This window comes from Branchiostoma floridae, chromosome 15 (assembly GCF_000003815.2).
Source record: "Branchiostoma floridae strain S238N-H82 chromosome 15, Bfl_VNyyK, whole genome shotgun sequence".
Classification (NCBI taxonomy): domain Eukaryota; kingdom Metazoa; phylum Chordata; class Leptocardii; order Amphioxiformes; family Branchiostomatidae; genus Branchiostoma; species Branchiostoma floridae.
Genome location: NC_049993.1, coordinates 7,445,508 through 7,459,844, shown reverse-complemented (window position 1 = coordinate 7,459,844; position 14,337 = coordinate 7,445,508). Strand labels below are relative to the sequence as shown.

Below are 14,337 nucleotides of genomic sequence, written 5' to 3'. Positions count from 1 at the left end.
ATACATGAAAGTGCCTATGTCTATGTGGTATTGCTACAAAGGTCAAGAAGGTTGATTCTTGCAGGACTGCTTATCTTCCTTCCAGCCTTATAGTTGTATGAAAAATTGTAAAGCTTTCCACTACAAGGCTATAATTCTATTGACTCAAGCAATAGACTAGTAAACAAAGATGTAACCGTCGAACATAGTGCGTCTTCAGTTTTAAGTCTCATATTATCTGCACATGGTCACTGGATAGGTTTCACTGTTTTTTCCCCATAAAAATATGTTTCTTTTTTATCATGACAAGTATTACACTATCTGGTACAATGTTTTGTACATGTACACTTGTACTTGATCGCTCAAACTCAAGTTTTACAAACTTTAAACAAAGACATGGACACTACTATCTGCAGCATTTGAAATGATACAGAAACCAGCCGACATCATGGCTTTCTTTCTGATGTTATTCAGATCAAAAGGGTTAATGATTAAAGACAGTAGTGTAGAGACTTGTATCATAATCCCTGTAGTGGTAGTATACTAGAGCAATGAGGACATAGAGGATGGTTTTCAGCAAACGTCGCTAAGCCCAACCAGTCGGCAAGACCACGTAGGAGAGGATGGAACAAAAGGGTTCTCTACAGAGCTGACTACTACATCAGCTCTCCCTGCCTGAAAGTGACTTGTGCCATGAATTCTCCAATTGTAGAATTTTGTGCATGTACAGTAGAGCTAGGTGTGACCATAAATTCAATTAAACCATGAAAAATGCCTTTCACTTCAGCTATTTCAAAGTGTTGTACCTTTAATATAGGTCTTGGGATTCATTTATTTCAGCTTGTAGTTTCTGTTTCTATTCCATGCTCTTCAGTACATATTGGGTGTACATGTAGTAGACATCTCAAGTCATGTATTTTCAATAGTAGGAGAGATACGTATGTAATTGGCTTCTGCACAGGCGCAGAACTATGTTAATTGCTCTGTGTATACAGCTGGATTATTGTGACATAGGAAACAGAAAGGAATGACAAAATTTTGGTTCAGAGGACTTTTGTAAAAAGTATTAGGCCCATGAGATATGACATTGGCAAGAGTGTTAGTGATGTTGACAAAAAAAACTTAAATACTCTTTTGTTACATCAAAGATACTTATTTACTCTTCAACCTGCTATAGGGAACTCTGTTTTTCTTCACACAGATTCTCTTCAGAACTTTCCACAACTTTCAACGATTACCATCAGACAATGGTTCAACTAACAGTATACTTACACAGTTAACAACTTGTTTTATGAAAAAGAATACTCAGTTATCATATCAATACTCTTCATCATATTCACAGCTTTTGTACGACCGCGACAACACTAATCTTCAACTACTGTTTTACCAACCCACGTTGAAAAATATTCACAATTTTATTGTGCCTCTGCTGCTATTGCCCCAGCCACTGTATTTCTGCCAGCATATACAGGTGCTCCTCGACGATTGTTAAAAATATTACATCTGTTGGACTGTGGAAGGCTTTCTCCAGAAGAGCCATGAAAGCACTGTTCTGACTATAGCGAGAAATTGGGCATGTTTCTGAGATGGCTTATATAGTGTGATTGCAGAATTTAAGCACTAAAATTTGCTGTCACAAAAGAACAAGACATACATGGTATATTCTTGGAGGGATGCTAAAAGAGCCCAAATCGTGTTACTGGTCAATTATGAACTCTTACAGTAAGAGTCATACAGTCTCATGATAATGAAATGCGATCACACTGACCACAAAACTATTGCCATATTTGGAACATAGTGGTGTTAACCGATGTGAAACTTTTACAATGAAAAGCTAGGCTCACTTATGATAGATTTAAATGAAACGGAGTCAAAAAGCATCACGGGAAGTAAAATGAATATTGCACTTTCAGTCTGTAGCAAGAGTTGTAGTGGTAAGCAGAAAGTGAGTAGTCCTGTTAGAAAAATACTTAATTTCACATGATGTTCAGAGATGCTCTCTACTGTTTATCAGCTATTGGTACAGATAGAGAAGTCTATATGCACAAGGTTGGGCAGAGGGTGGTCTCCCGTAGACGTTCTCTTGTTACTTGGAGTCAGGATCTGATGCCACCTGAGGCTTCTGTAACTTCTTAAACTCTGACTTGAGATCCTGGAGTGCTCGGGAGAGCTTCTTATCCTTGGGGCTCTCCTTCAAGATGTCTTCAAACTCCTAAGAAATGCAGAAATAAAACAAAGTTGGTTCCATGGTCTGAGGGCATTTCAGGATAGTCATATCAGATTATTTCTACCCTCTCTCAAGAAGTTTGCATCATTTCAATTTTCCCAAAGTCAATCAATCTCTTCACAGCATTGTATCAATCTAATGGTATCCTGCAATGTACTAGTAGATGGAAATTCCCAAGTTGAGAACTACATGATTGTAGTTCTTGAGACTGGTAAGTAAACACAATCATATCTTTGTTTCACAACTCTTTGCAATGCAAGACTATCTCTTCCAAACTTTGAAAAATACAGCACCTCTATCAATTCAAGATAGACAAGAATGGCATCTGCACTACTTTTCTTATCAGGCATATCTATTAAGCCACGTCAGACACATGGAATGAGCAAATTGTATCTTTTTAAACCACTCACTAACCTCTGCCATTCAACCCACATGGCATGGAAAAGATTAACCGTTCAGCTAATGAAGATAATCTTTACTGCATCATCAAGACTATAAACAGGCATCAGAGCACAACAGATTCAACCCGCAGGCTCTGAGAAGCAGTTACAACACTCAAGAAAGCTAGTCTGACCTTCATTAGCCACTCCTTCTTGATAAAGAAGTGAGTTTTGATGATGTTCTCGAAGGCAGGAGGAGGCTTCTGTATCTGGGAGATGATGGCATGCTTGATGTTGTTCACTCGTACGTCTGGAGAAATATGGGACAAAATTCAAAAAGTTGTCATCATAATCATCCTGGGATGAACCCTTCCCTCGAATCATTCCAGCTCAATCTATCTACATCAATCTTGGCCATGTGGGGCCCAAGTTTTAAACAAGATTGTCTCTCTTCCTCAGACCAAACATGAGCTTAAGTAAGAGCTCATTAGTAGGGGATGAAGCAATCTGTTACAAACAAATAAAAAGGACTTTGACCCCCAAAATGATAGTTTTTTCGATATAGACTTTGCAAAGATAAGAGATTTGCAAAGTTTCAGCATCTTCATAAGGCCACATTGATTTGATTATATGGATGACATCCGCGCTCGCACCAATTTTCGGCGATTTCCAAAAAAAAAGAAGAGGTTTTCGACCACACAATAAATTGTGCAAAGCAGCTGTAAAATGAGCACAAATATTTCGTAGATTGAAAAAAGTATCAGAAAGTAAAGAAGTAACAGATAACTAAAGCTATATATAGAATGCCAAATTGGGGGAGGTACCATTCAGGTCCAGAGGATCATGGTATGTTTAGTCCTATGTTCAACCTTCCTGGCCACTTTGATTTCATACTGAAGGCAACTTTTTTTTTTGGCCAAACTTTTTTTTTATTCGCTCGCTCGCATCAGTTTTGGAGTTCCCGGAGGATGTCATCCATATAATCAAATCAACATGGCCTAACCCGATAAAAAATGGAGGTATTGTTTCTGTTGTGACTGTGTTTAAATAATAACTTAGAGTGTACCCCTCTTCTTACCTGCATTGTATTCCCTGCTGTGCCTCTTCCCTGTGTCTGTGCCGATCTCCTGTTCGTAGCCCGGCTCATTGAAGAACGGTTCTGGAACCAGGATCAGGGACTGGATGGACACCAGCACCTGTTCGTCAACACATTAAGTTACAGTTAGTGCCCAACTCCAATCTATAGCCCTTGAATTGGGCCACACATTTGTGAAATACACTACAGCAGGGGGCTAGACTGCTGGGACTAGTGGTCTGTGTTTAACTCCCATACTCTTTCTCATAAGTGCTAAGCAGAGAAAGTAGTACCATTTTTTTTAGTCTTTGGTATGTCCCGGCCAATGACAATGAGGGAATTGAAGCTGCAACCTCCTGGGTACAAAGCAAGCACTCTATCATGGAGCTATTGTATTGAATCAAGACATAGATTAATGATATGCCTTTGGGTGCAACTTTGTTCTGTTACACAAATTTGCTTAGATATCATTTCCAAACTGTAAAAAAACATGCAAAGCAATTCTTAGACTCCTCCTGTGGTCTAATTCACTTCACAACTTCACTGCTTATAGTTGCTAGAAAAGTCAGAAGGAAACATATATCATGTATGCAGCCTCAGTCCTATAGGAAGAATAACTGAAACGTTAAGCTAACTGTGGACCTAAATGAAGACAAGTGACCATAAAAGTGGCATTTAATCAAGGTAAAAAGCTTCTTGCTAGCCTCTTAGTGACTCTAAGAGTCTCTTAAGAGCCTTATGCCATTAGACAGAATTGCTGTCACTTAACATAAAAATACTTGAGATTCTTTGTCTATAGATGAGTTCTTAGCGTAGACAGAAGAGGCCAGCAACAGTCCTGCAACTGAGTCTGCTACTCTAGGCGCTGTAATCCAACTACAACCTGAACTGACCAGACCACGGCATGAAATCTACTGTCTCAAGAGAAGAACTCCTTTTATTCTTCTTCCTAATCTATGTACAACAGCAATGAACTTCAACAGCATCTGACTACGTGTCCTTCCACGAAGGCCTCTTCCCCTCGTCTACTTCTTGACCTACTTCTTATATCTATATTTGGAAATCTATGGGCCTGCTCAAATACTTTCAGATGACCCCATCACAGATGGCAACAACAAGATGTGTTCTGTCCTGACTGACCTGTAGGACGGAGGACGTCTCGTTCCACTGCTCTCCCTGCTGCCCCTCCCACGTACCCAGGAGAGACAGGCACACCTTACCACAGCTGGGGAGATAACAACAACAAACATGGATCATGGAAGCTCATCTGTGTTGGTAAACCAGGGAAATCTAGCCTTTAGCCAGGGCAAAATGAAAGCCTTTATGTTGAATGGTCAACATCTAAAACTCAAGTTAGAGCGCCCTGTACTTGGTAGGCTCAAAAAAGGTATGAAAGGAGGAGTGGTCCAATCTCTGTCATTTTTGAGAAAGAAAAAGTTGAAACCGGTCGAGTACCATCTCTAAGCTGTCATTTTCCCAAAGCTACTAATTATCTCATCTGTATTGGTAGTATACAATGCTAAACTTTCTTCCAACACAAAGGTATACTTGGACCAAACTTTCAGTGACCCCTGTCACCTTCATCAGGATCAATACTGATGACCAATCACTTCAAAATATAAACTTGCGAACTACAGACAAGTGATTGTATTACAACAAACTTAAACCACGTCAACCTAAACATAAATACATAAATACTATGTGACATATTCATATTATCCTTACCTGTATAAATTAGGGTTGAATCTCACTGTTCCTCCACCTGTTGTCTGGAGTAACAAGAAAGCTTTTAAAAAAAGCTGGCCGGGGCGCATTTGGAAGGACTACCTCAAAATTTCATGTTGTGTTCCAGTAAAATGTGCATCATTATTAAACTAGAAGTTTATATCTAAAATCTATGGGAAGTTGGCTGGAAACCTTTGTTCACTGGTATAATTGGATTTTCCGGCGTACTTTTGTGGGCGGAATTGTATCCCTTGTGTGCGCTGTGTGCCGGATATAAAAATCGTAAAAGAAACTCCGGTGCGAGACCACAGCCAAAGGCGGGAAGAGGTCCCGGATGTGCATTGTCGTTCTTTCTTCTGCTCACAGGTCTCATTTGCTTTCTTTGCTTTGTATGATGTTCTTTGTTCTGCAAGACTCTCTGTCTTCTGTTGATAGGTTTGTTTTTCTTGTTTGTCCTTGCATATTGCGCTTTGGATTGCAAGACCTTGCACTTTTTTATCATTTAAATTTGATGCTGCATTTGGTGACATTACTAATTGATTCAAGAGGCCTTCATTCCTGTTCTCTGGCATAGCACTTGGATGTTTGCTTGTGGTGCATGGCACAATGTTTTTCCCAGTACTTTGGTTACAATGTGGTGCAAATGGAAATGCTGTGTTTGGTTGTTGTAGGTTCTCTTTCGTAGATACAAACTCTGGTTTAACCAAGGTGTATGTGTGTTGTTGTTGAACTTGAAAGCAGTTTTCTGACTCAATCATAGAAGAAACATTGCTAGTCAGATTGATAATGTGTATACCAGTAGGTTCAACTGATAAGAAAACATTTTCTGCTTGTACTGGGACAACCTCAAAATTGCATGTTGTGTTCCAGTTAAGTTGTTGCAAGAATGAAACTAGATTGCTGTTTGAACTGTGCATGCTTAAAGTAGAAGTGCCATGGCTATCTGGCAATGCTGTTATGGGACTTCTGGCATGTGAGTCATAAACAAAATACTTGTTATCAGCGTGCAACAATGCTACTGTTGAACCAGTTATTCCATGTGCTGTTATGAAAAGACAAGTGTTGGATTCAGCAAATGCTGCTTCTAGGGCTTTCTTTAAGGTGTAATAAGGATAGACTGCTTCTGTGGCAAATATGTCTCCAGTGTAAGACTCTTTTATTGATACACGTACAGTATTGTTGTAAAGTTGCAAATAGTCTGGAATATCATCAACGGAGAGGAACTCCACACCAGATCTTAGTGATGGTTTTATGTAGGTGTATAGTGCATCTCCTTGAAAAAGTACACCATCAAGGTCTGTACTTGTCCAGGTAATTGCTTGTCTGCAAGTACTGTGGTTAACAACTGCCATTAAAGCATTTGCAGTGCATTGTTTGCCTCTATTATCTCCACTGAAAATGATGTCACCTTGGTGGTATTTTCCCGATAAAATAGATTCACACATTGTTCACAATATATGTGTTCTTTGCTTGACTTTATTTGCACAATGCACAGTGCTCAGTGGCACGATTGAGTCTGGTGTGTGCAAAATGCACAGTGCTCAATGGCACGATTGGTCTGGTGTGTGCAAAATGCACAGTGCTCAATGGCACGATTGGTCTGGTGTGTGCAAAATGCACAGTGCTCAATGGCACGATAGGTCTGGTGTGTGCAAAATGCACAGTGCTCAATGGCACGATAGGTCTGGTGTGTGCAAAATGCACAGTGCTCAGTGGCACAATTGGTCTGGTGTGTGCAAAATGCAGTGCTCAGTGGCACGATTGAGTCTGGTATGTGCAAAATGCACAGTGATCAATGATCTGTTAATAGGTCTCAAGGTCTAATTTGGTTGGATCAAGGACTCTCTTTCAAACCTCTTTGGTTGGATGCAAAATGTAATGCGTAGATTTCAGCAGAAGAAGTATAAATGTGTACTGTGTAAAATCTTATTGAGTACAGACTTTTGCTAGCTGTAAGTTTCTGTATATTACTGTGTCACTTGTATATATAGCAGAGAACAGTCTAAGGCGTCACTGAAACAGAAAGAAAATATTGTCTTGATCACATAACATCTTACTAGTACCAACAAAAAGCAAAAATCTACAAAAGTTCAGGTGTGACATCTTGCCAACTGCTTTGCTGATTGTTTAACAGTTAGCTACAATCCGTTGTTTTCTACTATTCTTTGGAAATGTATGTTTTAATGTATTAGAATCCGATCCATCTTTTCAACTTGTACGATATTTTTACAATCAAAAATGCCCTGCATAATGCCTCGCATCGGCTCAAGCACAGTGCACCATTAAACTATCTAAATTCTCGTCAATCCCCACACACTGGTTTTACTAAAAAAACTATATACCGTTCCTTGGAAATATGTTTCAATGTGTCCGAATTCATGATCACTATCTTTTCAAATTGTACGTTACTCTTACGATCGAAAATGTCCTGCAGGACCTCCTGCAGCTGCATATATAGACGCACGCCCCCCTCCCACCCGCACGTAAACTGTTCCAATCGTTGCACAATAAACTTGACTGTATACCCTCCACAAAATCTTTCGTCAAATGTCGTGCTCATTTTACTCACATGACACTACGCCTTAGAATGTAATGTTATATTTTAATACATCCGAATTCCAGAAAGATAACTTTACAAACTGTACCAATTTCTGTACGATAAAAATCTCACCTCCTCCGCACCGTCAACGCCCGTGAGGGTATTTACCGGAATAACCCGAAATGACCCGGAATAACCCGGAATAACCGTAATATTTCTTGTTCCCATGGCCATATATACATTATTTTATGCCAAAATATTGCATTCTGCGATCTTAACTTATCAAAGCACACTGTATTTCGGTAGCTTTCATCCTTTATTAAGGTTATTCCGGGTTATTCCGGGTTATTCCGGGTTATTCCGCTAAATACCCGGACCCGTCAACGCTATCGCAAAATGAACCGTGCGATTTAACGACAACTCCTCAAATGTTACATGACCAGTGTTTTACTGCAAATCAAGAAACATTTTCCTTTCCTAGACTTTGCTAATGAGCGCTGCAATGTTTTCTGTACGAGTAGAGGTCATGGATAAACAGTATTCTTACAACGTTTATTTGAAGGGCTAAGAAGGGCTGAGAATTGTCGTAAAAACGCACGGTACATTGCGTTTATTTGAAGGGCTGAGAAGGGCTGAGAATTGTCGTAAAAACGCACGGTACATTTTGCGACCATAGCAGACCCATCCAAGGACGAACCATTAAACCGGGGACAAAGCCGGGCGCCTGCGGCGCCCCGGCAAAAATATTAAATCATGTAGTATGTATCAATTTGTGAAACAACTTGCATCAGAGTCCACAAGTATTCTCATTGTCAAGCACTGTTGTACTCATCCATTCAAAACTACAGAGGGGTCAATCAACAACTTAGTAAAAGAAAATGAAAATAATAGATACATGGACATTTCCAGTGCAACACTTGAGAACTTCAAGAATAAAATCTATTGAAGAGCTGAATGTAACTGCCACAGGATTATATTCCTTACCTGAAGGTTGACTTGAGGTGGAACTTTGGGGTAGTTTGGTGGGAAGAAGATATCAAACTGATAACAACCTCCACTGTAGGGGGTTCCTTCTGGCCTGGAGAACAATGATAACAAGTGATAAATGAAAACCATTTTTACCTTCGCCAAGAAAGTTATGACTTTGGTAGCATGTGTATGTGTGTGTATGTGGATGATCAGCATAAATCTAGAATGCCTAGTTGGCCTGTATTGATATAATACCGTATGTGTGTTGGTCTTGATGAGACCCCTAGTGGCTTGTTATGGTACACAAGGGAACTTTTGATATATCAAGTTCCGGACATGCTATGGTCATTTTTTTTTTAGTGGCAGATAGCTCTCGTCATTTATAAACTATATTAGTAATCTGAATTGTATGCTCAGCTAAGGATCACTGGACCAAACATAACTGTCCTAAATGTAGCTCAAGGGTAAAAAGGTGGAACAGCTCCAGGATCATATTTGTAGGTTACCAAAAGGTCGCCCCATTTCAGAACTGACAGATAGCAGCACTTTTATTTTTCGCCTGAAAATCTACCCTATATATCTACCAGGGTTCTGTGCCCTGAGAACATCGGCTGATCTCTAAAAATCCTCCGATGATCAAGAGAACACCAAACATATACATGTATACTTGAAAATGTTATGTAGAGCTTGCAGACCTGTTGGCCGATCTATTTTTGTATTGTGTGAACTCTGCTTCAACTTACCCTGTGATCAGAGCTTGCATTAGGTTCATTTTCTCATCATCCTGGAAACAAAACAAAAGGGTTGATATAACTTTTCCTTATCCTAAAGTTTGTAGAAACCAAGAACAGAGAACTACAAAATGTATGATGCCTTCATAAGTGATTTATGCAAGGTACTGCAAATATGAAGTATACAACAAGGACTTTCCAGATGTGCTATCCGCAGTTCTCCAAAAGTTCCTTATCCTAAAGTTTGTTTAAACCAACAGAGAAGTACAAAATGTATGATGACTTCATTCGAGATTTATGAAAGGTACTGCAAATATGAAGTACACAACATGGATATTCCAGATGTGCGATCCCCAGTTCTCTAACATTTCCTTATCCTAAAGTTTGTATAAACCAACAGAGAACTTCAAAATGTATTATGACTTCGTTAGTGATTAATGCAAGGTACTGCAAATATGAAGTACACTACATGTGTCTCCCAGAACTGCAATTCCCAGTTCTCTTATTCTTAAAGACAAATGATCCTCCCAGCTATGGATACAAACTGTCTTGTACTCACCACTCGGACAAAGATAGATGATGATAGCTCTAGTGGTAGTGACGATGATAGAGACGAGAACTCCTGGGCTATTCTTACAATCTGTAATGTACAGAAAATGCTACAATTTACTACTGACATTTGCAACAAGACTTAGTACAAATGTACATTCATTGCTAAATCATGTCACAATCCACCTGCAAAGATACCAGTATTATCTCTATACCAGTACTGGCAAGAAGTATACATGGATGCTTAAATCCACTATAAAACAGAATTCACTAACAACTAACTGCATTCTGACATCAAATTTAGTAGGAAGTAGGAAGAACTCCATGCATGTTTTCCAAAGATAAACCTAATGCCACCTGGCCCCCCAAATTGGAACATTTTTCCATAACAGGCTACATAAATTCTGGGTGGGTCATGGTTGTTCTGAAGACAGATGTGTGCCTTACCTGAGCATGGATAGGTTTGGTGAACTTGTTATAGAGAGTAGAGTAATGGTGAGCTGAAGACCCTTCCACTGAAAAACAGCCATCATAAAAGGATTAGATTTTTCAATGGAATTGAAGAGAGAGGATAAAACTGAAGTGCAAGACATTTTTTAAAACTCTGAGCACTTCTTTACATCTGGTTTCATTTCCAAAGCACAATACAACATGAAACTCAAATTAAGGATAGCAAAAGTTTCCTCATTATTTTTAATTATGCTTTCCTTGTTATACATGTACTATTTAAAAAACGTGCTATAAGTTTCTTTAAATACTTAGTTTTGACAATTATAATTACACCATAAGTCAGTTTAACAAAATTGTAAAAAAAAGGGTGCAAAATGTTTTGTGAAGTTGTGCAGCAACAAAATCATTCATCATAGCCATTCTGGCAACTGGCATTTTCCCAAGGTTCTTTCACTTTGAGCTTTAAGAAAGAAGTACATGACAGACTTACATGGAAACTCGAAGTTGTCAAACTGCATTTCCTTGAGATCCTTCTTGTAGTTCTCCTCCAGGGATGTCTGTACATGCCAAAAACATGAGTAATTTAAAAGACCTAAACTAAAAGATCTCCAGAAGTGGAAAAGGGGACAGCTGAAGGTGTTTGTGAAGACTCCAAAAATATGATACCTGACAAGACTAGTTCATCATCCATTCACAAGTCCTGTATAATGCAACATATAGGTACCAGCTGAATATAATGACATTTCCTTTCCGTAGGAATATGTGATAAAACTAAAACACAAGTCCATCCCACATGTGATTGTGTATAGGATGTTGCCCCTCTGCTTTTTTAAGCCCATGATCCATACAGGTGTGCATGCATGCATAAATAATTACATCAAGGGGCTAGTTCACTCCACTCATTTCTTGTACAGGCTGACATGCAGCTATGTTAAGTCTTTGGTATGGCTCATTCTGGGCATTGAACCCAGGACCAATACCCAAAGGCAATTAAATCACATGCAAAAATGAGCATCTGCGCATTATTTTATGTACATGAAGGTTAGACATCCAGGTAATAAGATAAGCAGTTACTAAAGCAACGGTACATGACTTTGATTTTCGTTTTTTTTTCCAAAATCATATCCAGTTGCTTGACTGTTCTTGGGGTGACGGTCACAACAAGGTTGAATCGTTGTGTCTCAGCCGTTATCCTTCTCAACTACATGTACATCCGACGCCTTCTCAACTATATCCAGTTGCTTGAGTAACTGCTTTTTGGCATACCCACTATGTTATTGCTATAGAGTACAAGGTATCCCTACCGTGATTTTCTCAGGAGACGTGGCTATTGCAGAAGTGGATGCTGCTGCGGAGATGTCTGGCGTACATTCTATCTGTGCCTCCTGCGCGGAGGCCTGAGCAGCGATGGCTGCGTCCCGCGCCAGCTGGGCCTCACCGTGCCTCCGAACAGCATCCGCCACCTGTCTGTACAGAATGATGAACTCCCTGGAAACAAAACAACAATAAAGCTCTGTGAATAGTTTCATCAGGTTGGCACTTTACTGCGTAAAGACACTCTTTTTACACAACCACAGCTTTACTTTCACTGACGTTTCGGTGACCGGTCACCTTCATCAGGGCAATTCTGATTGGTTCACATTGTACCACAGCAATATGTATCGCTGCTTACAGATGCGGTCACATTGCTGCAATAACGGTGAGCAACTTGCAAATCCTATCCTATCCTATTCTAGCATGGCAGTCCCAGCAAGTGGAACTGGCTATGTTATATCAAACTTCCTACACAGAATAGGACGCTACCAAAGACACACTCAGGGTTTTCTACATGCTAATAACAGTGTGACGATGATATGCCAGGCGTATTGTAAAAATGGGGGCATGCATGGATATGGAAAAAAAACACATACACAGTGCAATGTCTACCTACATTTCCTTGGTACCAAAAAAGGGGTAACAACACTAAAAAAAAACAGACTGTTGAGACACGTGTGTAGGGTGGGAGAGAGCATGAGACTTCCATGGCACATACATGGCACAGCACGGTACGGTACACCCACCACCTCACCTAGCTAGCTTCTCCTCTGCTGTCTTTTCCACCACCGAGGACATGTGTGAGATGTCCAGTGGCTTGCTTTGTTCTATGGCTATCATATACTGGTTGTCCCAGGGGTAGAACTCCCCAATAGGCAGGGGCACATACTTAAAGGGCTGCATGGGCTCGGGTTCCACCTTCTCGGGCTTCTTGGGAATGCTGCCGTTAGCTGCCTTGTGCATGTGCTGTAGCATGGTCCTCGCCTGGGGATAACATAGAGGGAAACATAGTGTTAGGGCTGTGTACCTAAATACCCGTACCTGTACTGTACCTTTAAACTTGTTTAGATACAGGTTCGGACCTCTATGTACCCGTACCTGTACCTTAACAAACTACATCACCATTGGACTGCTTTTTGAGACGTAAGATAAGTAAATGCCAAATCAAACATGTGCATGTGTTGTAGCATGGTCCTCGCCTGGGGATAACATAGATGGAAAACACTACATTGTTAGGATGGTAGCATGAGGGATGCCTTATATCTGTTGTCCATCTAAACATTGTACCTTGTGCGATTGTTGAGCAATAAAATTCATTCATTCATTCATTCTAAGTCATAACTATTCAATATCAGGGCTCGAAATACTGGGTGAATGTGCACCCAGGTGCACCCAAAATTAGAGCTGTGCACCCAATTATTTTCTCTGGGTGCAAAGGGTGCACTCACATATTTTCTTAGGTTTATGTATGTAAATATATCAAAGTATACTTAGTATACATGTACATCATATTCTTGACATCTAAGTGTTAGAAAGTTAATAAAAATGTCTGTTGTTTAAGAATTTGATAGCTTGTAACTAAGTTTTATTATTAGGTTATTACTTAAATTTAAGTGGTGCACCCAAAATTTTTTTGGTGCACACAATTTTTTTAGCTGGGTGCACCAGTGCACCTAATCCCAAAAATGAATTTCGAGCCCTGAATATGAACTGTATCATTTTTACTTTGCTGTCTTATGCCTTCCACTGGAACTAGTGAAAAGTAGACTAAGGCTGAAAAGCGTATTTCAATGTAAAGTAAAGTTAAAAAAAAAGATACAAGAAGTATTCCACCTTCTGTTCCAGCCCCTCCAACAGTAGATAGACTGACTTGTCCTGATCTGGTAAGGCACACAGCAGCTTCACCAGCTGGGGGATGCACGCTGAAAGGAACAGCAAAAAATGATGTCATATTATACAATCACACAAACCAGTCCTTTCTATGGTGACCATTTGGGGGACTTGAAGAAAAAAGGTTACAGTAGACAGATGGTCACTGAAGACAAGTTAACACTTTACAGTTAAATAAATGAGTAAACACATTGCAATGCTTCACAAAGGAAAGCAACATTTCAAAGTACATGGGCAAATTTTTACACCAAACAAATGACTCTGTGCTTTCTTACCTATTTCTCTGATGATGTCAACTATACCCTTGTAAACCTGTTTGTAAAAAAAAAGAATAGATTGATCTAAATAGAAGTCTAAATAGTGTGAGGCAAAAGGACAAAATATCCCAATACATAGCAGTTCCTCAGGATAAGGACGGATGCCTTCATGAACAGAGACCTGCTTCTGCACTTTCCACTTCTGTTTCATCACAAGACCTGCTATGTATGGTAAATTGTCAAGTCTGGTCT

At 39.7% G+C, this 14,337-nt stretch overlaps 2 protein-coding genes across 2 annotated transcripts in view; one reads left to right on the top strand and one right to left on the bottom strand.

Moving 5' to 3' along the window:
• Positions 1–248, top strand: part of LOC118432031 (pre-mRNA-splicing factor 38A-like) — a gene marked incomplete in the record, with an annotated part of 5,300 nt that extends 5,052 nt beyond the window's left edge. The window contains 1 exon segment of the mRNA XM_035843529.1: positions 1–248.
• A 521-nt stretch (positions 249–769) lies between these two features.
• LOC118432013 overlaps positions 770–14,337 on the bottom strand; it is a gene marked incomplete in the record, with an annotated part of 48,969 nt that continues 35,401 nt past the window's right edge. Inside the window, 14 exon segments of the mRNA XM_035843489.1 lie at positions 770–2,191; positions 2,781–2,896; positions 3,665–3,782; positions 4,802–4,886; positions 5,387–5,430; positions 8,910–9,003; positions 9,638–9,678; positions 10,185–10,265; positions 10,622–10,689; positions 11,115–11,181; positions 11,929–12,112; positions 12,693–12,922; positions 13,772–13,860; positions 14,104–14,140. Of these exon segments, the coding sequence (XP_035699382.1) occupies positions 2,066–2,191; positions 2,781–2,896; positions 3,665–3,782; positions 4,802–4,886; positions 5,387–5,430; positions 8,910–9,003; positions 9,638–9,678; positions 10,185–10,265; positions 10,622–10,689; positions 11,115–11,181; positions 11,929–12,112; positions 12,693–12,922; positions 13,772–13,860; positions 14,104–14,140 (1,380 nt within the window).